Raw genomic sequence first — 25,678 nt, forward strand, 5'->3', positions numbered from 1 at the left:
ATCCACCAACAAGTTCTTCCCTACAGTGATGTGCTTCAGTTCGAATGTGAACCTTCAGAAGTATTGTGCCCAGTGAACTTGCTTTGGGGACAGTTTTCGATGGGCTTTGAGAGCTTCAAGGTTTTTATGGTCAGTCCAGACCTCGAACAGCACATTCCCCCCTTCCAGGAAATCTCTGCAAGTGAGCGAGGCCCACCTGACCACATACGCTTCTTTCTCCTAAATGGCCCACCTCCTTTCAGTAGTGGTGAGTTTTTGGAGATGTAAGCGCATGGCAAGAGGTGCTCTTCTTTATTTTTATTTTTTACAGTAGCACTGCCGCTACCATTACATCACTGGCATCCGTCTGGATTATGAATTCCCATTCTGGGTCAGGGTGTTGCAGTATGGGCTCTTGGGCAAAGAACTGTTTTAATTTCCCAAAGGCTTTTTGACAGTCCATTGTCCACTTTAGGGGTTGGTTTGCTTTTGACTTTGTCAGGGAAGGCCCCATTTTTAATAGTTCAGTCAATGAGAGGGCAATCTCCGCGAAAGCAAGAATGAACTGGCTGTAGAAATTGGCAAATCCCAGAAAGCTCTGTAGCTGTCTGCGAGTACTTGGAGGTTTCCAGTCTAACACAGCTTTAACTTTTCCTGGATCCATCTTTATCCCCTCGTTGGAGATGCAATAGCCAAGGTAATCTAGTGAGGTTTTGTGAAACTCACATTTCGATAACTTTGTGTATAGCTTGGCGGCTAGAAGTTTTTTCAGGACTTGCTGTACCAGCTTCACGTGTTCTTCCAAGGTTTCAGAGAAGACCAAGATGTCATCGAGATAAACGAGCACTCCACGGTACAGGTGCTCATGTAGCACCTCATTTATGTACTGTATGAAGACTGCGGGTGCTCCTTGTAGTCCAAATGGCATGACTTTGAATTGAAAGCTGCCAAGGGGGCAGTAAAAAGTGGTCTTCCATTCATCTCCCTCTCTGATTTGTATGCCGTAATACGCCTCTCTCAAGTCCAGCTTGGTGAACACCTTGCTTTTAGCCAAAAACCCCAAGTACCAAAAGATTACTGGGACTTGGTCAACTGGTTCAACATATCTTTCATGAGGGGGAGGGGGTAGGTGTTCTTCATGCATACAGCGTTCAACTCCCGCAGATCAATACAAAGATGAACCCTGTCATCTTTCTTTTCTCTGAAGGGCACTGGGGTGGCTACTTTCGACTTTGCTGGTTCAGTAAAGCCTTCTTCAAATTGATGTCAATGTACTTCCTCAATGCTACCATCTCCTTAGGAGTCATGGAGTACATTTTTAGCTTTGGCAGGGTAGCCCCAGGTATGAATTCTATTGCGCAATCTGTGCCGATGAGGGGGAAGATAGTTGCACTCTTCCTCACTGAACACCCACGCCAAGTCCCAGTAATCTTTTGGTACTTGGGTTTTTTGCATCTACTGCAGGTTCTGGGCAGTCTAGGCTATTGGGTCCAATCGTCCCCAGGTGGTCTTTGGCTCCACCAGTGGTAGTGGCCCAAAGCCGATAATCAATTTCCTAACGCTGTCCTCTCACTTTATTGTAGGTTCCCATTTGTCCAGCCATGCAAGCCCAAAGATAATTGATTCCTGCATTCTTTTTTTTCCCCAAAAAAATTATTGGTTTTTACACATATATGGGGAAAGGTAAATGGGTATACAAAAAATTTTTTGGCAGCTCCCACACTGGTGTTAGTAACCCATCCAGCACTCACAGTTTTAACAATCTTAAAAACAAAATACAAAAGATAAGCAGAAAACAAGATCTTATTCTATAATGTTAACCAGTGTTCATTCATTTTCCTTTGTCACTTTCTAAAATATCACCAATTGCTATTTATCTCAAAAGAATTTATTTTTGTGATCTGAGCCTTTTCGATATTGCTTCTTCCTCCCTGCCCCCAGAGGAGCCTTCAGCCCCCCTCCTTCTTATCCTGCACCATGCTGCCCCTCCCACCACCTTCACTATGTTCATCCTCTAGGAGGGGAGAATTTTTTTTAATGAAGGCTTCTGCCTCCTATACTGTATTGATTCTAATCCTGTTTCCCTCCCAAAATATCAACATTCCTTCTGGCAATAACCATTTAAACCAGACTCCTTTATTATATAATTTCTTTGCTAAGGAGGAATATTTCCTCCTTCTCTCTCTTATCTTTTTTGGAATCTGCTTAAGAATGGTAATTTCTTTATCTTCATATTTCAATGGTCTCTCCCTTTGGGTCTCACGTGTCTCATCCCTTGTGGTCCTCCTGAGAAATTTAACATGTATCTCCCTTGGAACATTATGACTTCTAGCATATGCTGAATGTATCCTATAGACTAGATCCATATCCCACCACAGCTGATTTTTGTCTCTCTTAATATAATCTGCTAATATTGTACTCATAATATCCTTAAGATCTTCATTTTCTGTCTCTGGTAGGTTCTGGAATCTAAGAAAAAAGGACATTCTTTCAAATTCTATTTTTGCCAGAAAGTTTTCCAAGTCTGCATTTCTCTTCCGGATTATTTTAATTTCTTTCCCCAGTCCAGTCGCTCCCTCCTCTAACACCAAAATCTTTTGTTTATTTTCTGCAATATGATTTTTAACATCTCTGAGTTCTTCTTTGAGTTTTGTCATTTCTTTTTTCAAGTCATTCTGCCCCCTCATCCGTTCTTGGAACATTTGAGTAACAGATAGTTCTTTTTATCCCTCCCCCGCCCCTTCCTGCTGTAATAATGATGTAATCTTTGTCTGTTGCTTACTGGGGCTGGAGGAGGCAGATGTGGGGGATGAGAATGACTTGCCCGTCGGTATTTTCTTCAGGCCCATTTGTTTAGAGTTCAGAGATGTCAGTCTTTTTCCAAGAGAATGGCGTCTGAGGATTGCGCAGCTGTCCCGGTCTCCAAAATACAAAACAAAGCCGAAAGTGGCCTTTTACACTTCACAGTTCCAAGGCACCGAGGCAAACAAATGTAAAGTATCTAATCAACAAATTTCAGTAGAACCACCTTTCGGGAAGGAGTCTCGATTTCCCTCGGGGAGAGTAATAAGGCAGAAGGTGATTTCAAAGGACAGACTTCATTTATGATTAAATCAAACAAAGAAGGGTGGGCACCATCTTAGCTCCTCTTTCCACAGGGAGAAAGACAACAGAAATCTCCATCCAGGTTTTTAAAGATAAAAGGCTCCACAGTCATTCCTAGTGATCATGATAAAGATCTTTCACCATTGACTAGCTCAAGTGACGACTCAGCCTTTGTTGTCTCTCTTGTAAGGGAGATTGTTCTTAAGAATGGCAATTTCTTTATCTTTATATTTTAGTGGTCCCCCCCCCTTTGAGCCCCTAGAATCTCATCCCTCGTGGTCTTCCTAAGAAATTTAACATGTACTTCCCTTGGAACATTATGTGTTCTGGCATATGCTGAATTAATCCTATAAACCAGATCCATATCCCACCACAACTGTTCTTTATCTTTTTTAATATATTCTGCTAAAATTGTACTCATAATATCCTTAAGATTTTCATCTTCTGTCTCTGGTAGTTTCTGGAATCTGAGAAAGAAGGACATTCTTTCAAGTTCTATCTTTGCCATAAAATTTTCCAATTCTATATTCCCCTTCTGGACTGCCTTAACCTCCTCCCCCAGCCCAACCGCACCCTCCTCCAGCACACCAATTCTCTGTTTATTTTCTGTTATTTGTTTCTGCACACTTTTAAGCTCTTCTCTAAAATCTGCCACCTCCTTTTTCAACTCATTTTGTCCCTGCATAAGAGCATGAAACATTTGAGTAACAGATAAATCTTTTGAAGTCTCTCCAGTCCTTTCTTGTTGTGAAAATGATGAAGTTTTTGTCTGTTGAGTCGTTGGACTGGATGTAGAAGAAGTCGGAGCCGAGGCTGCTTTGCCTGAGGGTGGTTTTCTGGGCCCCATTGTCTAAGTTCAGAGATGAGTGTAAATCTTTTGCAAAAGAAATGGCGTCTGTGAAGTGCACAGCCGAATGAGTCCGAGAAGACAGGCAAATCCAAAAGTGAAAATTAACCCTCCGTCACAGTTCCAAGCCAAGAAGTCACTCAAAAAAAGAAAAGAAAAAAAAGAAAGAAATCAAATAATCCAAATCCAGAATGCCCATGTAACAGGAGAGGCTCCAAGAGTCCTTCAGGGTGGATAATATAAAGCCAGACTTTCTTCAAAGGTAGCTTCAAAAGGCAGACTTCATTTATAAGTGCGAAAAAGAAGATGGAAACAGGCTATCTTAGCTCCCCCTTTCACAGGGAATCAGGAGCAGGACATCAAAAACTTCCATAAAGCTTTCAAAACAACTCAGCAATCACCTCTTGCAGTTATGATATAAATCTTTTCACATAGTTAGTTCAAATGGCTAATTCAACTTTTTGTTTTCTCTCTCCATTCTGAGATTGAGAGATAGTCCAAATGCCACTTTGCCTGAGAGGGGTAGAAGAAAAAAGCAACCCCCCTCCAATCTTCCAACTTCAAACAGATTGAATCCACAACTTACAAAAAAGCCACTGCTCATCAATTAAAAGCAGTTAAGGAGATTGGGGTGAACTTCTCACCTCCAGCACTTCAGCCGCTGCTTGTAGTTAACTCTTTCCTTCCGGAATCCATTCAGCGAAGGTGCTGCTATGCACCCCCTACGCTCCCTGGCTCCTGAGGTGAAACTGGAACACCCCCCCCCCATGGCTGCCACCTATCCGGGGGGTTCCAGCAAGCCGCCCTACAGCAGGTGGTCCCTCCAAGACTGCCTGTGCTCCTAAAAGGAGCCCACCGGAGAAGCGAACAGCGGACCAACGTCCGTCGCCTTTGGAAGCCGGAAGCAATCTCCGATTCCTGCATTCTTGGAGCTACGATGAATCTGAGGAATTCTTAGTGGCTATCTGTAACTTTTCCAATCCAGTAATTCCCGTAGCTGCCCCTCCCCCAATTAGTGTTCCATTCACCTGCTGAAACCGAATGGGATGGTTTAGGGGTCTTGTGCGTATGCCTAGCTGCTCCACAATCAACATGCTGATTAAGCATCGGTTGCAGCCGGTGTCCACAATTGCCCCAACCTCCCCTTCCACTTCCGTTTCTGGCACTTGGAGTTTGGATTTTATGGTAAAGGGGTGGATGGGTGCACTCACCATTGGGTCGTCTTTAGTATTCTCCTCCTCCCCCGAGATGGAAGGGGCTTCCCCAATGGTCAGACTCTCTGTCTCTTTCTTTTCTTCCTCCATCTTCACTGAATTTTGCCCTGCCAACATTGGTGGCTGGCTAAGGGGAGATGTGCCCCAGGCCCCTTTCTACTGGCTGGATTGATTTCCCCAATTTGGTGGAGGGCCTGTCTGAGCTCCGGGAGGGAGGGGTACTGATGTTGGCTTTGCTCCAGCAGCAAGAGGTTGGGTCAACTCGCTGGTCACTGTGTGGAAGAAGCCACGATCTCCACTCCAGTGTGCTGCCGAGTCTCTGCTAGGGAAGGAGAATGTGGGCTTGGCTAGGGTCCACTTAGGTGGTCCTGAGCTAAAGAGGGCATTGATTCCACTCACATTTAGCCGTCCAAATTGGTCTGGGAGGCTGGTCAGAGAATTACTGCGTGAGGGTGGCTGGGATCTCCATTCATTGGATCTGCTAGCCGGTTTCTGCTCTGACCTTCTCCAGTCATGTGTCAGAGCTGCCTGGGCACCCACTGTCTCTCCAGCAGAAATTCCTTAGAGGTGATAAATCCTGAGGCTTTACCTAGCAGAAAAGGCAGATTTACTGAATGATAGACAGGTAGTTTGAACATTTTTTGTATGTTGCAAGTATTTCTTTCAAAAGATTTACACAGCTATACAGTGACATTCAGAATGAAATGTTTAGGAAAATGATTCCTATATTTTGTCTTAGAGATATTTGAAAATTTAACATGTCCTCCTTTATATTATAATCATGTTTTTATTCCTCTTCTCCCCTCCCCTTCCCTCCCCTCCCCTCCCTGTGCTTTACAGGGTGATACAATTGTTTCCTGTGATTCTTATGGTGTATTGAAACTGTGGGATATTCGGAGGGGAGTCCCAATGGTCTCCATTGATGCTGGTCCATATCCTGGCAACCAGGTGGCGTTTGATCCTTCCGGTAAGATCTTTCTTGACACAGGAGATATTAAGGACAAAGGTTTTAGCAAGGCCATTTGTTTGCAGTGCTGTATTTATTAAGAGTTTTAGAAACCTAATTAGATGTACTTCTACCATTTTCTTGTAGATATGTAGAACAGACTTGAGAGGTGAAAAATAAACAAACATAAAATGTTGCTCTCATTGAAATTAATGAAATTAACAGAAACAAACCCATAGAAGAAATATGAAGGCTGCATAATATTCCAGTTTTCTGTGATTCCAAAACTTATACAGTAGAACCTCCGGTCATGACTGTAATCTGTTCCAGGACTTGGGTCAGCACCCCATTTGGTCATGACTGGAAGCAAGACTGATTGCATATGCGCACACACACACACACAAAAGGTGTGGCAGGGGAAATTGCTGCAGCTGTGATTGATCACCACCCAAGGATGTGTTTGTGAACAGAGTGAAACATTTAGTAAATTTTTTGGTCACCACTCGATTTGGTCGTGATCAGAAGCATTCGTGACCTGAGGTTCCACTGTACAAATATTTCTAATAAATATTATTACAGTAGACTTTATTCATGCCATAATAGGAATCTCTGAACTCAGAGGACATCTCTGAACTCTAAGGAAATTAAATATGTATGAACCAATGTAAATGGGTTAGTTTTACAAGGCTTCCAAGGGCAGAAATTGCACCTGTCGTCAAGTTGTGCTTTTTGTCCTTTAATATTGAAATAAGCACTCTCTAAAAACATTCAGGGATTTTTTTTTTTATGATGTTTAAAATTTCCTGCCTGGAATAATTGCATTTTTGTACCATCACAGTTAGACTCCTTTTCACAAATACCCAAAACTATCTCAAAAGGAAGTTTGGTACAAACTTGCATAGACTCATTTACACATATAAGCCTAATTCAGAAGACTCAGACAATTGTCTTCTAGCTACTAACATACTCAAATCAATTAATCTAGATGTAAATAGAAGAGAATATATGTAGTCAGGATTGAACTGTGGAGTTATTGGTGGTCTCTGAACTTGGTTCAAGTAGACAGCACCTGGTTAGATAATAAAACATTTCAGAGAACATAAAGAATTCCACAATTTAGATATCTTGTTGTTCCAGGCATTGACCCATTCATAGTGAAATTCTAAGCCATCCTTACTAAAAATTACACATAGATACTATTCCTGAAGTATCAAACAACCATTAGAATTTATAGCTTCTATGAATTTATGAATGTTCCATGAATTTAGTCAGTCCATTTTAAAACTATAAATACTGTGTATGCATTATACAATTGATAGCTGCAAATTCTGTGGTTTAATTGTGTCTTCTGAAAAAAGGCTTTCTTTTATTGAATCTTCTCATTTAATTTGAACAAATGATTCTTTTTGTGAGAAATAATAGTAATTGCTCTATTTATTTTAAATGTATAACTAATTGCAGAACTGAAGTAGACAAGAACAATTGAAACAATAATATAAAAAAATAAAATGTCCATAACATATAATAATATCCACAGATAGGTAAGAACTTTTTTTTTTATTTGCGGGTGAGCATTTTAAGCAAAAAACATTTTTAATGCTTTTAGAGAAAGGGAGAATGGTGTTTTTCATCCCATGCAGCCTCTCTTAGAAGCAAACAAAAGATCTCTGGTCTTCTTCCTAAAGAGCTAATGTCAGCATTCCATATAGCATCCAAAATTAAATCAGAGTCCAAGGCAAAGTATTGCTCAAAGTTCCAATTTATTAAGAGAGCCATGTTGGCACATCTGGTGGAAACCTGAATCTGAGCTTCCTGGTTTTTCTCCACCCAGTTGAAAGTTCATGCTCTTGCCCCCACACCCACAGATCCATCACATGGTCCAATCTTCCACTGCCATGCTGTCAGTTCCACCCATCCGGTTCCGGTCAGGTGCAGAGGTGTAGATGACCTTGGATTCTAGAAAGGAATTTTATTTTGGCTACATAGCATTTTACTCCATACCATCCCCCTTCCCATTTACCCACAATAGAAACAGCATAGTAGAATAATAGAAAGTGTGGCAGGCCAAAGATCCAAAAAGTAATATGGCTGCAGGCCTGACAGGCGGCCTCTCCTCAGAAGAGAAACGATTCATGAAAGAGATTAATGAAGGGGTTAACATAACAGAATTAACCACCTCTCCCCACCCCCCTGGGGGGACCCTTTGGCTTATCGGGAAACTTATCATGGAATTGTTTTACTAACTTATCCGCTTTTAGGTTCCAGCTTTTCACCCAAGTAGTTTCGGACAAAGGGTACCCCTTCCAATGCACTAAATACTGTAAGTGACCCCTATACAGCCTGGAGTCTAAGACTTTTTTCACCTCATAATGTGTTTCCACTTCTATCACTACAGAAGGAGGGGGAGGCTGGGTGGACGGTCTTATGCTGGACCCAATTGCTGGCTTCAGTAAGCTACAATGAAATACTGGGTAAATTTTCCCTAGAATTCTGGGTAGACTGAGTTGAACGGTAACTGGGTTAATTATCTTCAGGAATGGATCTAGAAATTTTGGACCAAATTTCTTGCTAGGCATTCTTAATCTTATGTATTTGGTAGATACGAAAACTTCATCCCCCACACGAAAGGGGGATTGGAGCGAGCACTGTTTATCAACTTGCTTCTTGTAGGCTTTTGCCGCTTCTGCTAGAGCTTTTTTCGTATTTTCTCATCCTTTTTTTTTAGCGTGTCCATCCATTCAATCAGAGACATGGAGGAGGGAGGTTCTCTAGGCAGCTCAGGCATGGGAACAAATTCCATGCCACTGGTAATTTGGAAAGGAGTTAATCCAGTGCTGTTGTGGACCGCATTGTTGTACGCCACTTTGGCAAAGGGTAGCAAGTTGTCTTGCTGATAGTCCACATAACACCAGATGTATTGTTCCACAATCTCATTGGCCCTTTCCACTGCTCCATTCATGCTTGGATGAAACACTGAGCTCAGTCCTTGTGTAGACCCTATGAACCTCAGGAACTCTCTCCAGAACCTGGCGGTGAACTGTACTCTGTGGTCTGAAATGATCCTCCTGGGCACTCCGTGGAAGGGATAAATGTGTTTCACAAACATTTTGCCAATTTCTTTGTGGACGGCAGTCCTGAGCAAGCAATGAAATGCCTTGCCGTACTAGCTTCACATGTTCTTCCAGAGTTTCGGAGAAGATGTCATTGAGATAAACGACTACTCCACAGTACAGGTGCTCATCTAGCACCTCGTTTATGTACTGCATGAAGACTGCAGATGCTCCTTGTAGCCCAATTGGCATGACTTTAAACTGAAAGCTGCCAAGGGAGCAGGTAGAAGCGGTCTTCCATTCATCTCCCTCTCTGATTCATATGTGGTAATACGCCTCTGTCAAGTCCAGCTTGGTGAATACCTTGCCTTTATCCAAGTGGTTCAACATATCTTTCATGGGGGGGGGGAGTGTTCTTCACACATACGGCGTTCAACCCCCTAATATCAATACAGAGATGAACACCACCATCTTTCTTTTCTCTGAAGAGCACTGGGGCTGCTACTTTCCACTTAGCCGGTTCAATAAAGCCCCGCTTCAAATTTATGTCGATATACTTTCTCAATTCAACCATTTCCTTGGGAGTCATGGAGTACAACTTCGATTTTGGTAGGTTAGCCCCAGGTATGAATTCTATTTTGCAATTTGTCTGACAATGAGGGGGAAGATAGTTGCAATCTTCCTCACTGAACACCCCGGCCAAGTCCCAGTAGTCTTTTGGTACTTGTTGGATCCCTGGGGTTTTGGTGTCTGCTGCAGGTTCCGGACGGTCTGGACTATTGGGTTCAATCGTCCCTGGGTGGCCCTTTGAGTCCACCGGTGGTAACGGCCAAAGCTGATAATCAATTTACTCCAAACAAAAACAAAACAACACATACAAAAAATTTTCCTCAATTTCATCAAGCATGTCGTTTGGTAACAGGTTTTTGTGCATCAATTTTTACAATTAGAAATAAAATCACTGGTTATCAATCAAACATGACTAAATACATCACTATCATTGAGCATCCTGTGTTCAGATTACCATTACTAATCCTTCATTTCAAACAATCCTTATTTCCTTAAATCCTTAATTATCTATTAAGCAACAATAAATCTTTATAACATTATAAAATCAGGTCTTACGAAAAATAAAAATAGTACTACTAAAAAGAAAAAAAATGAAAGGATTTTCCATCAACTTGTATTGTACATCATTACTTTCAATTAACCACAATGTCACCAATCAACCATAGAATATAGAATACTTATAGTGTAACATATTCAACTCCAGTAATAATTTTCCATTGTTAATCCAAATAGTTATTGAATATTTCAATTCATGTGTGAATCAATTATTCATTGCATCATCGTTAGTCCATTTAACATACAAAATGTTTTCCAGTATAACATGATCACTGCTTACAATTATACATAACATTCAAGTGCCATTCTTATACATTAGTTTCATTATTGTCCTTTATTTATCATATAATCAAGCACTCTATTTCATAGCCAAAAAAGGAAAAAAGAAAACTTTCATAACAATGGCTATGATTTTCTAGTAATACATAGGTAAACAATTTCATTTCCACGATTTTTTGTCTAACCATTGGTAAAACAAATCCCATACCTTATAAAATTGCTCGTCCTCTTGCTCTCTAATTACAAATGTAAGCTTACTCATTTCAGCACATTCCATTATTTTCCGAATAGTTTCCTCCTCTGTTGGTACCTTCTCATTTTTCCAGTTTTTTGCAAATACAATTCTAGCAGCTGTTAAGACATTTACAATCAAATATTTCAAGTCCTTGTTGTAAGTTTCTGGTATGATTCCCAATAAAAAGAGTTCTGGTTTTAAGTCTATGTGTTTATGTATCATTTGCTCCAACCACATGTGGATTTTAGTCCAATATCTTTTAGCTTCAGTACAAGTCCACCACATGTGGTAGTATGTGCCCGGTGTCTGATGACATTTCCAATATTTTTCGGATTTGTTCTTTGACATTCTTGCTGTTCTCGTTGGAGATAAATGCCACCTGTAACATCTTATACAAATTCTCTTTATATGCAGTTGACATTGTCATTTTATAGTTTTGAGACCACAATTTTTGCCACTTCTCTAGGTCAATCCCATGCCCAAAATTTTCCCCCCAGGCTAGCATAGTTCCTTTAACTTGTTCTTCCTGTAGTTTCACCTCTAAGAGGTAACCATACAGTTTTTAATGACTTTTTCATCAGTACCTGTTAAGATTTTATCTAATTCAGTCATTTTATCATAAAAACCCTCCATTTTTCGATCTTCATTGTATCTAGAATGTATTTGCACATATGAATATCAATTAATTTCAATTCCTTCCTGTTTCAAGTATTGGATGGATTTAAGTTCACCCTCTGTATTTAATATCTAACTGTTTGTTGCTTTTTGTATATTATTGAATATGAAAAGGCTTCAATGGTTGATATCCAGACTAGAATTTTTAGATAAATGTAGCCTCTTAACCTTCTCCCAATTTAATAACAAAGTCTCTCTTATATAATGTGCTTTGGTTCCCCTATACCATAAAAATGCATGCCATCCCAACAGCAAATTGTGACCCTCTAAATTCAAAAGCCTAATATTTCTTAACATTATCCATTCCTTAATCCACATCAGACTTGTTGCCTGATAATATAGCTCCCAGTCGGGTAAGCCCAGCCATCCTCTTGTTTTAGCATCTTGCAACACTTTAAGTTTTATTCTTGCTTTTTTCCCTGCCATATAAATTTCATCACCATTTTATTTAAATCTTCAAAGTAGTCTTTCCCCAACCTAATTGAGATTGTCTGGAACAAGTATAAGATTCTAGGTAAAATGTTCATTTTAATTGTTGAGATTCTCCCAATCATTGATAATTGTAAATTTTCCCATTTCATCAAGTCCGTTGCAATTTGTTGCTTCAATCTAAGATAGTTATCCTCTTTAAGAGTGCTACATCTAGCTGTTAAAAAAATCCCAAAATATTTGACCTTGTTCGTAGCTTGCATCTCCAAGATTTCCACCAATTCTTCTTTTTGTTTTGATGGTATGTTCTTTGTCAAGATTTTTGTTTTATCTTTATTTATTTTCAAGCCGGCTACTTTTCCATACTCCTCATTTTTTTCTATCAATTTAGATGCAGATTCAAGTGGCTGCTCAAGAATGAAAACTAAATCATCTGCAAACGCCTGCAACTTATATTCTTCTTTTTAAATTGTCATTCCCTTTATTTCTTCCTCTTCTCTGATCCTTCTATTTAAAACTTCTAACGTTAAGACAAAAAGTAACGGTGACAATGGACAGCCTTGTCTCGTACCTCTCTCTGTTTCAATAGGGTCTGTCAATTCTCCGTTTATCATTATCTTAGCAGTTTGCTTGTGATATACTGTTTGTATAGCTTGAATAAAATTCTTACCAAAGTTCATTTGTTCCATTTGTTGTATCATGAATCGCCAGTTCACATTATCAAAAGCCTTCTGCACATCAAGAAACATCAAGGCCATTTGCTTTTCAGGATGAGACTCATAGGATTCCAAAGTATCCAAAACTATTCTTATGTTATCCTTAATTTGTCTCTTTGGTAAAAAAAACCCATTTTGATCTGGGTGGATAAACCCATTTAAATATTTTTAAGTCTCTCTGCCAGTATAGATGCAAATAACTTATAGTCTGAGTTTAGCAAGGAGATTGGTCTATAGTTCTTAATTTGTGTAAGATCTGCCTTCTCTTTAGGTAGCAATGTAATATATGCTTCTAACCATGAGTTAGGTATTTTACTTTCAACCATTACTTCATTCATAACTTCTAAGAGGGGAAGGGACAAGGATTCCTCTAGTGTTTTATAAAATTCCACTGGTAGACCATCCGGTCCTGGGGCCTTCCCATTGTTTTGTCTTTTTTTTTTATTATTATTAAAGTTTTAATAAGTTTTACAATTATTTTCTCCCTCCCCTCCCTCTCCCCCCAACCCTACCCCGTCTCCATCCCTCCCTCCCCCCGATCTCCCAGAGCAAAGTTCAGGGTATAATCATTTGACAAACATATGCTAACATAAGCTAACTAATTTTAACATTCAACCATTCTTGTGCTTTAACTCCCCCTTTCTCCAGCTAACTTTGAATAATTTGTAATATAGCTTATGCCTTCATTCATAAGCTAATTGAAGCTTTTTGGTCTGGTATTTCTTTTGAATATAATCAATCCATTTTTTCCAGTCCAGCTTGTATTTCTCATCTGAGTGGTCCTTCAAATACGCTGATATTTTGGCCATCTCGGCTAGGTTTACTACTTTTAATGTCCATTCTTGTATAGTAGGCAACTCTTCCTTCTTCCAATATTGCGCCACCAACAATCTTGCTGCCGTCGTTAGATTCAAAATCAAGTTAGTTTCTATAACAGTAGAATCTGGAACTATACCTAACAAGAACAACTGGGGCAGGAATTTTATCCTCTTTTTCAAAATATTTTGGATGATCCACCATACTTTTATCCAGAATGCTTTAACTTTTTTACAGGTCCACCAAATGTGGTAATACGTGGCATCAGCACTATCACATCTCCAACACTTGGATTGTAAGTTTGGGTACATACACGCTAGTTTTTTTGGATCAAGGTGCCATCTGTAAAACATCTTATAAAAATTTTCTCTCAAATTCTGAGCTTGTGTGAATTTTACATTTTTTAGCAACTGCTTGATCTTTTAATGCTTTCTGCAAAGCCTCCAGTGTCAGAGTTTGTGGTTGTGTGTCCCCCGGGGGGTAATAAAACCTGCAATTTTTGCCCCTGTGTGGGTGAGTTACCTGCACTTTTGGAAGCATTTACTTTAGCTTGTCTAGAAGCCATTTCAAAGTGTTCAAATCGGGCTTTTTTTACAACTGATATTCAGCCTGAAAAGTCCAGTTATTCTCTCAAGTCTTCCTGCTGCGTTAGCAGGCACTTAGTGTTATTCTACTTCCTGCTTCACTTTTGTTTTGCACCACACCCGTTATCTCGGCGCCATGTTCTTTAACTTCGCTTAATTTATAGAAGGAAATATAAGCTAAGGAGTTAAGGTTTGTACTTGCTGTTAAGTAGACCTCCTGGTTTGCTCTGCTTGTGTTTTGTTCAAATGTAGATTAACCGGTAGAGCAACAAGTGTGGACGTAGCCTTTTGTTCTGCAAACTGCAGTCGAGTCCCGAGGCGAGGAGAATGTCCAACTCCCTGGAGAGATCAAACCTTTCACACCACAGAGTTACTTCTGCAGTTGCTAGAAATCTCTATCCCGAGTCAGCAAGCTCATCTCCCCCTCTTTTCTCGAGGGGGGGATTTTCAAACTGTTAGACAGCTGATTAATGCTGTCCCAGCAGTTTGTTACTCAATCTCGGGCTGGCGCTCTTAAGGGAGCATCTTCCAAGAACCATGGAGCCACCGGAAGTCACCATTGTTTTGTCTTTTAAGAGCTTCAGTTAGCGCCATCATTGTTATTTTGCCTTCTAATATAGTTCTAATTTGATTAGGTATCCGGGGGAGATTGGAATCCTGTAATTATTGCTTCACTTCTCCCTCTTCTATATTCTCTTGTTCATATAACTTGGCATAATAGTCTTGTATGATTTTCTTCTTTTCAGCATTTCCATAGTGCATTTGTCCTTGTTCATCTTTTAATTGTTGTATTTTCTTTGCCTCTCTCTCCTTTCTCAGTCTATATGCCAGCCACCTGCCTGGCTTATTTGCATTTTCAAAATAATTCTGTTTAGCGCCTCTCATTTTTTGTGTCTCCTTTTCCAGTAGATCTATTTTGTGTTTAATTGTATCCATTTTTATTTTAATCTCTTTCTTTTGTGGAAATTTCTGTAGCTCTTTTTCCAGTGTCATATAGTCTTTTTCTAAGTCTTTACATATTTACATATTTCTCTTTTCTTTACGTTTCTCCTTCTTGTATAGTCTATTATCAGACCTCTAGAGAAGGCCTTCATTATGTCCCAAAGATTCTCATGGATGTCTCTTCTTTTTTATTTTCTTTTTAAAAAAGCCAATTCTTTTTCCATTTTCTGTACAAATTCTTTCTCTTTCAATATCGTGTTGTTTAATGTCCATCTAGATCTTGTTCTTTGACCTCTCCATTTAATTGTAATTGGATTATGGTCCGCCCAAGTACTTGTTTCAATTTCCACTTCTTGTACATTACCAAATAAATCCATTGAGGCCCAAATCACATCGATTCTAGAGAATGATAGGTGTCTATTAGAATAGAAAGTATATTGTTTTTATAGGATTTCTTTCTCTCCAGACATCTTTTAAGTTTATTTCATCCACCATCTTGAAGGATTTCGGGAGTGTTTTTCTATTTGGTTTTATTGTTTTATGTGATTTATAATCCATGTTCTGATTTGCAATGCCATTAAAATCTCCCATCATACAAATATCAACATAGTCTAAGTCACAGATTTTCTTGTGGAGTTTTTAATGAAATTCATCTTGTTTTTCATTATGTGCGTAAATTGCAATTAAAAGTATTTTCCTAGTATTATCCATAATTTCCACCATCAAAATTCTACCGTCTTCATCTGTATACATTTGTTTCGCTGGAATTTTGTATTTAATATAAAAGATCACTCCTCTTTTCTTGCAGTCCTCCAAAGAGGTAATTTTTCCCCCAAGTTTTGGTTGTACTAATAAGTGACCATATCTTTGTTGAATATGTACTTCTTGTAAACAAACAATTAATTATTTAAAAATTAAAATTATTAATTTTAACTTTTCTAATTTGTGAAATATTTTCCTTCTTTTAATTGCCAAGTTAAGTCCATTTATATCAATTGTAAGCATTTTTTTCTTCCATCATTATGTTTTATATATAGGATTTATGGCTCTAGTTGATCTTGGTTCCCATTGTTCTCTGATATCTACACCCCTGCGGCACCTTTTTCAATATCAATCCCACCTTATATTTTGAAATCTTAAGAAATATTCAGAATGCTCCATCTCCCATCCTATTATCGCACTACTTTCTTTTTCCATTTTGCTCAATCTACTGTCAAGTTCTTCATCCCTCTTCTCTCTTCGTTCCTCTCTTTCTGATTTTTTGCATTCTGTCTTCTTGTTTCATAACCCATTGTTGAATATTTTCTATCTTTCCCTCTGTCTTGCCTGTTTTCTGTTCTATATTCCCAATTCGCTGATCCATTGTCTCCATCCTCTTTTCTATATTTTAAGACCTCTTTACAAGCTTATCTAGTTTTTCATCAGTGCTTGTTTGCAGTTTTTGTATTGCTTGCATATTTGCCTCTAATGATGTAGCCTTCTCTTTTTCCTGTTGAATCATTGTCTGTATTGATTTTTGTCCTCCTGCCGGAGAGGAGGCGGGGGTTGTTGTTGTAGAACCCACTGGTGTTGTCTTCCTACTCATCTTCCTGATTTTATTCTTTCTTTTTCTTTTTGTTACTCAATCCAATTAAGATTGACTATCAGGGGAAAAAAGAAAGGACAGGGAAAAAAGCGAGAAAAGAAAGAAAAAGATATCCCAGAAGACCACTAGGATATCTCAAGAATATAGAACAAGAAAGAGTAAATAAGTATGAAAAATGGGTAAGAAGGTCAAAGCTAAAGTAAAAAAGATTATATGAGATGTAGTAAAAAAAAAGGAAAAAAACACCGTAAACGGCCGGGGAAACAGCTGGGAAGCAATGGCGGCGGCGCGCGCAGCGCAGCGCGGCATGAGGATTGCGCTGGCGGTGAAAAAAGGCACCGGGGAGAAGAACGAGGCACCGGGGAGGAGAATAAGGCTGGGAGGCAATTGGGAGAGGCAGTTGGAGACGGCTGCGGCAGTAGGACGAGTGGAAAGAGTGGCGCCGCGGCCAGGGACTCCTTTCTGGTATCCTGCTGTATCCTGGCTGCTCCCATGCCCCCCCCCCCCCGGGCCTTGCCGGCGCCAGCAGAGGACGCCAAGTTTACGATCTTGGAAGATTGTGGAGAATTTTATCCTAATCCTAATGCAGCATCTCATGATCCGTGGAGAACTTTGGAGCGCCGTGTGGGGGGCCAAGGTGGAGTGTGCCCACCTGGGCATTTGGATGGAAACCAGGAGTGAGGGCGAAGGTATAAACAACGGTTGGGGGTGGCCTGGAACACCGGAGGCCACTGGAGGCCCTGTTTCAAGGCCATGGATAGGCCTGAACAGTTACCTAGGCCAAGAACAACTGGGCCAAGAACGCCCCCCCATCTGGAACCACCTTGGACTGTCTCCCACCTTGCTGTCATCTCTGCCATCTCTCACCACTTGAGGATATTCGATTACTTCCCGCCCCCCCCCCCTCATGCAAGTATTAATCTGGACATTGGACATTGAAGCCTCCTACTTCCTATTGAGACTCTACCCCCGTTTACCAACTTTTTATCATCAGCACCCTTACCCCACTGGGTTTTTAACAATCTATTCGAGGTCAGACCTGCTCCGCCTGCGGGAGGCCCCTCTCTCGCAGGCATGGCCCTTGGCTCTTTCAAGGGCCCGCCTTGATGACGGGTTCGTGGACCCCGAGAGGTGCAGGAACCGGAAGCTAAGGGGATTTTTAGTAAAATGTTTTTTATCTTTTTTAGGGGGTCCCAGGGTGGGGGGGAGGGCTAATCAGACCGGGAGGAGGGCCAGAGCCGGACAGACAGGTGAGTCCAGGAAGGACGGGGATGCGGTGGAGGGGGGGAATATAAAGGTCACTAAAGCAGAGGGTTGTCCTATTACAACGGTCGCAGGGAGGAGGGGATGCGAGGACAGGATAAGATCTCAAGGTTGGTTGGGAGACCGTGGCTGTTGGTTACGCCCGGTCGTTTGTACCAACCCCTGCAGTCTAGGTGGACAGGTCATACAGAGCCAGGGCCTGCGGCTGATGCTTTGCAACGCAAGGTCTGTCACCAACAAGGCCCCCCTCATTAATGAGTTGATCTCAGAGGGGGAGCTAGACCTTGCAGGGATAACGGAGACCTGGCTGGGCCACGAGGGTGGTTTACCCCTCGTGGAAATGTGCCCACCGGGTTTCCGTGCATTCCATCAGCCTCGGGCCCTGGGTAAGGGTGGAGGGGTGGCGGTGGTTATGCGGGAATGTTTGGAGCCGAGGGAGTTCACTGTCCCTCAGATACCCGGGTGTGAGTCCCTTGGTGTGAACTGGGGCCCAGGGAGGCAGTGGGGCTTGCTGATTGTATACTTGGCTCCTCGCTATGCATCAGCAGCCCTGCCCGAGCTCCTCGAGCTAATCTCAGCGACGGCAGTTGAGACTCCCAGACTCTTGGTCATGGGGGACTTCAACTTGCCGTCAATGGGAGCGGCTTCTGAGGTGGCCCGGGAGTTCATGGCTTCCATGGCGGCCATGGACCTGACCCAATTAGTGCAGGGCCCCACTCACGAAGGGGGCCACACACTGGACCTCATTTTTGTATCTGAACAGTGGACGAGTGATCTGGGAATAGGGGATTTAGTCATCACGCCCCTGTCATGGTCAGACCACTCATCCCTCCGGCTGGACTTCCCTGGCGCTATCCCCCACCGCGAGGAGGCGGAACCAGACTCTATAAACTGGTACCGCCCCAGGCGCCTGATGGAATCTGATAGATTCCAGACGGAGCTTGGGCCAATTCCTGTAGCCTTGTCCCGCTCCCGCTCCGAGGACCTAGTGACTGCCTGGAATAGGGCGACGACTGGGGCCTTGGACCGGGTTGCGCCTTTGCGACCTCTCCTGCGGCATCGACCCACCCGGGCTCCTTGGTTCACTGAGGAGCTTAGGGTGATGAAGCGCCACAGGAGACGTCTAGAGAGCAGGTGGAGGTCCTCACGCTCCGAATCTGACCGAACACAGGTAAGAGCCTATTTGCGGACTTACCTTGTGGCAATAAGAGCGGCCAAACGTAGGCATTGTGCTGCTCTTATTGCGTCCGCGGATAACCGCCCTGCCGCCCTGTTTAGGGTGACTCGCTCCCTTTTATCGCAGAGGGCGCGGGAGACACCCTTACAGGGTAGAGCAGAGGAGTTTGGGGAATATCTTCAGGACAAAATCGATCAGATCCGGAGCGGGTGGACCTCCGTCAGTGGACCAGACGAGCCACCAACAGCGAGTCTTGAGAGACCATTCTGGGAGGAGTTTGACTCTGTTGCCCCCGAGGATTTGGACAGGTTGCGTGGACGGCTGCGACCCACCACTTGTTTAACGGACCCGTGCCCCTCCTGGCTGGTACTGGCAGCCTGGGAGGTGACACGAGGCTGGCTCCTGGGCCTGGTGAGCGCATCACTGGGTGAGGGATACTTACCAACCGCCTTGAAAGAGGCGGTGGTGAGACCCTTGCTCAAGAGGCCTTCGCTCGACCCAATGGAGCTAGCTAACTATCGTCCAGTCTCCAACCTCCCCTTCGTGGCGAAGGTTGTTGAGAATGTGGTGGCGCAGCAGTTCCCGCGACACCTAGACGAATCCGACTATCTAGACCCACGCCAGTCCGGCTTCCGACCCAGGCACAGCACCGAGACAGCCTTGGTCGCGTTGGTCGATGATCTCTGGAGGGCCAGAGATAGGGGTTGCTCCTCTATCCTGGTCCTATTAGACCTCTCGGCGGCTTTTGATACCATCGACCATGGTATCCTATTGCGCCGGTTGGAGGGGATGGGAGTCGGAGGCACCGTTTTGCGGTGGTTCGGCTCCTACCTCTCCGACCGGAAGCAATGTGTGTTGACAGGGGGACAGAGGTCGTCCCTGAGGCCACTCACTTGTGGGGTGCCACAGGGGTCGGTCCTCTCGCCTCTCCTGTTCAACGCATATGTGAAGCCGCTGGGTGAGATCATCCGTGGTTTTGGGGTTGAGTACCATCTCTACGCTGATGATACTCAGCTGTACATTTCAACCCCAAACCACCCCAACGAGGCTGTCGAAGTGATGTCCCGGTGTTTGGAAGCCGTCGGGGTCTGGATGGGGGACAACAGACTCAGACTCAACCCCTCCAAGACCGAGTGGCTGTGGTTGCCGGCACCTCGGTTCAGCCAGCTGACTCCATCGCTGGCCATAGGGGGCGAACAGTTGCCCCCTGTGGAGCGGGCGCGCAATTTGGGTGTCCTCCTTGATGCCCGGCTGTCAATGGAGGACCATGTGGCAGCCGTGGCAAGGGGGGCATTCCACCAGGTTCGCCTGGTGCGCCAATTGCGCCCCCTACTGGACCGGAGTGCCCTGCGCACGGTCACTCATGCGCTGGTGACGTCTCGCCTGGACTACTGCAATGCCCTCTACATGGGGCTTCCCTTGGGACGCATCCGGAGACTGCAGCTAGTTCAGAACGCAGCCGCGCGGGTTATTATGGGAAGTACCCGTTACTCCCACGTAACACCTCTCCTGCGCGAGCTGCACTGGCTACCTGTGGCCTTTCGGGTGCGTTTCAAGGTATTGATCACCATCTTTAAAGCGCTCCATGGCAGAGGACCTAGTTATCTGCAGGATCGCATCCTACCACACACGTCCCTGCGACCTATCCGCTCACACAGGGAGGGGCTCCTCCTGGTGCCGTCTGCTAGGCAATGCCAGCGGGCGACACCTAGGAGTAGATCCTTCTCTGTGATGGGCCCAACCCTCTGGAATGACCTCCCCCCAGACATTCGAACTACCACCGACCTCCGTTCCTTCCGGCAAAAGTTAAAGACTCACCTATTTCAATCAGCTGGCCTGGCACTTTCTTAGCTTTACCTCCCGGGATTCATTTATTTTAATTGGGTTTGGGGTTTTAATAGGCTTTTAACGTATTATATTTATTATTCTATTACAGTCTCACAACCTCCTTCACCTACGTATTTAATTATTTAACTGTTTATGTATGTATTTTACAACGTATTTTAGTGACTGTACACCGCCCCGAGTCCTCTCCGGGAGAGGGGGCGGTCTATAAGTGTGAATAATAAATAAATAAACCAAAAAGAGAATAAAAATCTTAACCACATTGTCCAATTAGTTCCAACTCATAAAGTCCAACTTAAAAAAAGAAAAAAGAAGAATAGGGGAGTTGAAACATTATAAAAATGGGAGGGGACTAAAAAAGAAAAAAGGAGGAAAAAATTTTTTGCTTGCAGATTCCTTTAGTTCAGTCCATTTCAATTTAAAAGCAAACCATCCAGATGTCTCATATATCTCAAATATTTCAAAGAAGCAAGGAGAAAAGAAAAAACAAACAATATTCAACACTTCAAAACTTCAAAGCTTCATCAAAAAAGAGAAAAGAGGGCAGACAAAAAGAAATCATCACATCACATCCCAGGCACTGTCAGCAAAAAAAAAAAAAAGGGGGGGGGAGAGAGAGTTCAAAGTTTTTTCCCTTTTAATGTAGAGGCTTTTCCAAGGTCACTCAAATTTTCCCTTATATGTTTTCATTCATCTTCCAAAATAGGTTTCCAGACACTAAAGATCCACAAGAAACACCTCCGTAAACAACTGTGTTCTTTCCTCTTATCAGGTGTTAACTTTGAGTAAAAGAGTTTCTCTCTAAACAGTTCCAGCAGTAAGAATTGGCAACTTTGTTTCAAGATCTGCTAGGTGGCAGTGTTAAATTGTATCCAATTTCAAGCCTCTTACAACTTTGCCTTTAGAATGGAATATTCAAAGGAAAAAGCCCAAGGGGTAAAAAGATAACAAGGAAAGAAAAAATAATTGTTTAGGGCAGTTTAAAAATAAAGGGATAAGTTTATTGAATTCACTTCAAAAAGTCAAGAAATTAGCAATAAAGAGAAAGCTCCAGCAATGAATCCACTTTAAACTGTAGCAAAAGTCCAGCCTGGCTTCCAATAATAAAGAAGGAAAAAAACCGGACGGTTTCAATTAACTATGCTTAAAACCTTCATTGAGTCTCTGGTTGTTCTCATTTTACCTTCAGTTTCCAAATTTAGGGTGCTCTTTTGTTTTTGTTTTTTTCCCCCAAGTTTTATTGATTTTAAAAGTTTTACAGGAAAAAAGGGGTTAAAAGGTTATAGAACATTTTGACAGCTACATCGTGCGGGTGGGAGAAGCCCCCCCAGATCTCACAACTTTTATAGAAAAAAAGTAGAAAATTATGAACATTTACATAGATATTAGCAGTTTTAAGTTTAACACAAAATCTTCAATATGTTTCAATCATTTTGCTTTTTATCACTTCCATAAAGGTACATTGTAACAACAATTGCAATGATGTTTCAATTCACTTTTGTGATCTGAGTCTTCTTGTTGTCGCACCCTCCCCCCCATCCACTGGCAGAGCCTCTGCCCCTCCCTGCTTTGTATCTTGTGTAGCCTCCCCCATGTCTCCTAGGAGAGCACTGTTTTTTAATGAAAGCCTCTGCTTCCTCAACTGTGTTGATTCTAATTCTACTGCCCTCCCAAAAAATCAACATGCCTTCTGGTAACAACCACCTGAACCAAACCCCATTATTGTATAATTTTTTTGCTAAGAAGGAAAATTTCCTTCTCTTATCTCTTACTTTCTTTGGGATATGCTTAAGAATGGTTATTTCTTTATCCTTATATTTTAATGGACCTCCCCTTTGAGCTCCTAGAACCTCATCTCTTGTGGTTTTTCTAAGAAAATTAACATGAACTTCCCTTGGGACATTGTGTGTTCTAGCATAGGCTGAATTAATCCTATAAATCAGGTCAATATCCCACCCAAGCTGTTGTTTGTCTCTGTTAATATATTCTGCTAACATTGTGGTCATGATCTCCTTAAGATCTTCATTTTCAACTTCTGGCAAATTTTGAAACCTAAGGAAAAAAGACATCATTTTAAATTCCATTTTTATCACATAATTCTCAAATTCTACATTCCCCCTCTGGACCGTCTTCGTCTCTCATCCCGACTGCACCCTCCTCCAGTACACCTATCCTCTGCTCATTCCGCGTGGTTTGTAGTTGCGTCTCTCTGAGCTGATCGTTTAAGTCCTGCAGTTGTTTTTTCATTTCGTCCTGTCCCTTTAAGAGAGCTTGAAGCATCTGCTGAGTGGACAAATCCTTTGAACTCTCATCAGGGGCTTTAGGTTATAAAAAGGATCCCAGATGTGATTGTTGAGCAATAGGGCTGGACATGGAAGATGTTGGGGCCGATGAGGCCTTTCCAGGCGGTAACTTCTTAGGACGCATCATAATGCTCAGAGATAGTTATTGTTCTGTACAGAGAGATGGTGTCCGTGGGAAAGCACAGCCAATAGAGACCACCCGGTAGGCAGATCCAAAGGAGAATAAGTCGTTTAATACAAAACTAGAACAGATAGGTGGGTCAAGATATTCCAAATCCAGGGGAAAAACTTATTTGAGGAGGTTCCTGGAGGTCTCTGGAGTGGAAATTAGTTCAAAGCCACAAAAAATTTTAAGGGAGGAGTCTCATGCACAAAGACGAAGAAGAAAGAGGAAGTGGGCCATCATGGCTCAACCAGTACAGGTGGTCAGGAAACAACAAAGTCAAAGTTCCCATGCATAGTTTAGAGAAGAATCAGCTCAACCATCCTTTCTCTCGCAGTTGTAATAAAAAGAGGGGGGGAAAAGATTCCCCCCCCCATTAATTAAGGGAAGTGAAAGTACTTCAAACTTTCTCTCTCTCCCTTGCAAGGGAGAGATTGTCCAAGTGCCGTTTTTCCGAGGGGGATGGAAATTTCCCCCCCTCCAATTCTAACTCCTCCAAAGGTTGAAACAAAGTCTCAAAAAACAACTGCAAATCAATCACTAGAGTAGTAAACTGTAAAAGACCTGGGGAGACCCCCCACCTCACTGCACTTCAGCTGCTGCATTCAAATTAGTCGTTTCCTTCCAGGCTGCGCGCTCCCCACGCTCACCGGCTCCTAGGGCAAAGCTGAAGGTCCCCCCAAGGCCAGTGCCGCTCCAGGGGGTCCCAGCAAGCCGCCCCTATGGCAGGGCGCCCCTCCAAGGCACCCTGTGCTCCCCTACAGTTCAGGGGAGCCCACCGAAGCAGCGAGAAGGCGGACGCGCGGGTCCATTGCCTTCAGCTGCGGAAGTCGTCCCGGTGCTCTTTTGCATTAAGAAAAAAAATAGAAAAAGTCTCACCAAAACGGCATGCTTCTCTCTCCTGCTCTCAGCTTTACAGAGCTGTCAGCAGCTTCGGCAGCCCGGGGGCTGGCACTTGATCGCCAGCAAAAGGGGTTTTTTCCCGGGTCTCCAGAGACTTTGTGAATGTCTCTGGGTCCCCCGGGTGTTCCCCTTCGTCTCACTGTCTCTTCGGGACTACCTGGGTCCAAATTTGACCATCCAGACGATCCAGATTTAACGGCTATTCCGGAGTGACCGTAAACTGCAGTCTTGCAGGAACACGTAGCTCCTCTCTCTCCCTGATAATCAATTTTCTAATGCCCTCCTCCCACTTTACTGTAGGCACCCACTTGTCCAGCCATGCAAGCCCCAAGATAATTGATTCCTGCATTCTTGGAGCTACAATGAATCTGAGGAATTCATAGTGGCGACCTATCTTTAGCTTTACCAACTCGGTAATTTGCATGGCTGCACCCCCCCCCCCCATTAGTGTTCCATCCACCTGCTCAAACTGAATGGGATGGTTTAGGGGTCTTGTGCGTATGCCTAGCTGCTCTACAATAGACCTGTCGATTAAGTATCGGGTGCAGCCGGTGTCCACAATTGCCCCAACTTCCCCTTCCACCCCCGTTTCTGGCCCTTGGAGTTTGGATTTTATGATAAAGGGTCTAATAAGTGCACTCACCATTGGGTCGTCTTCAGTACTCTCCTCCTCCAAGATGATAGGTGCTTCCCCAATGGTAGGACTCTCCATCTCCTTTGGTTGTTTTATCAGATGACTCTTTTCTGGTGGCTTTCAGGTTTTTTCTTTGTCGCACTGACGGGTGGTGGGTGCACTTGTGGAACTGGGGCCGGAGCCAGGCATTCTGATGCTCTGTGGCCAAGCTGACCGCATTGGTAGCATTTCACTGCCCCCCCTCCCGAGGGATGGGGGATGGAGACTCCTCAGCTCGCTGCGTCTTCGTTCGTTGGCCCAAAGGTCTCTTAGCAGGTTTTTCTGCAGCAGGCTTTCGATGAGGGTTAATATCATGGTTCAGTATGATTGCAGTGGTGTACCAATTCTGGATTCGTTTTGGGACATACACACCTTTATGCTGCAAGCTTGCCTCAGTTCGGGATCTAAGGCATTGTTAATTTTAACTTATTTTAAATGTTTTTTTTTTAATTCGGTTTGTTTGTTTTTTGATATGGATTTAATTTTTTTTAACTTTTTGGATGTGTGTTTTTTAATGTTGTACGCCGCCCTGAGTCCTTTTGGAGAAGGGCGGCATATAAATCCTAACAAACAAACAAACAAACAAACAAACAAACAAACATTTTTGAATGTCTGGACCAGGAGCCTTTCTGGCCAGTCTCTTAGTCTTCCAGCCGTTCTCCTGAACTCCCATACTAACTCTTTCACGGGACGACCAGCCTCTCACAATACCTGGTTCTGCTCTTCTGCTTCCATGTGTTGGGCCACATTGCCAAATTGGGCGTGCATCAGTTGGATGAACCTGGCTTCATCTTCTAGTTCAGGAGCCTCCTCCTCAAGGAGCT

At 42.9% G+C, this 25,678-nt stretch overlaps 1 protein-coding gene across 3 annotated transcripts in view; it reads left to right on the top strand.

The window, feature by feature from the left end:
* The window catches only part of SPAG16 (sperm associated antigen 16), a 295,715-nt gene that overhangs the window by 203,830 nt on the left and 66,207 nt on the right, over positions 1–25,678 (top strand). For all 3 annotated transcript variants that reach the window (XM_081934340.1, XM_081934339.1, XM_081934341.1), the window contains one exon: positions 5,986–6,112. In XM_081934340.1, the coding sequence (XP_081790466.1) occupies positions 5,986–6,112 (127 nt within the window). The remainder of the gene's footprint in view (positions 1–5,985; positions 6,113–25,678) is intronic.

Source organism: Natrix helvetica (genome assembly GCF_964273705.1).
Source record: "Natrix helvetica genome assembly, chromosome: 1".
In the NCBI taxonomy this organism is placed as follows: domain Eukaryota; kingdom Metazoa; phylum Chordata; class Lepidosauria; order Squamata; family Natricidae; genus Natrix; species Natrix helvetica.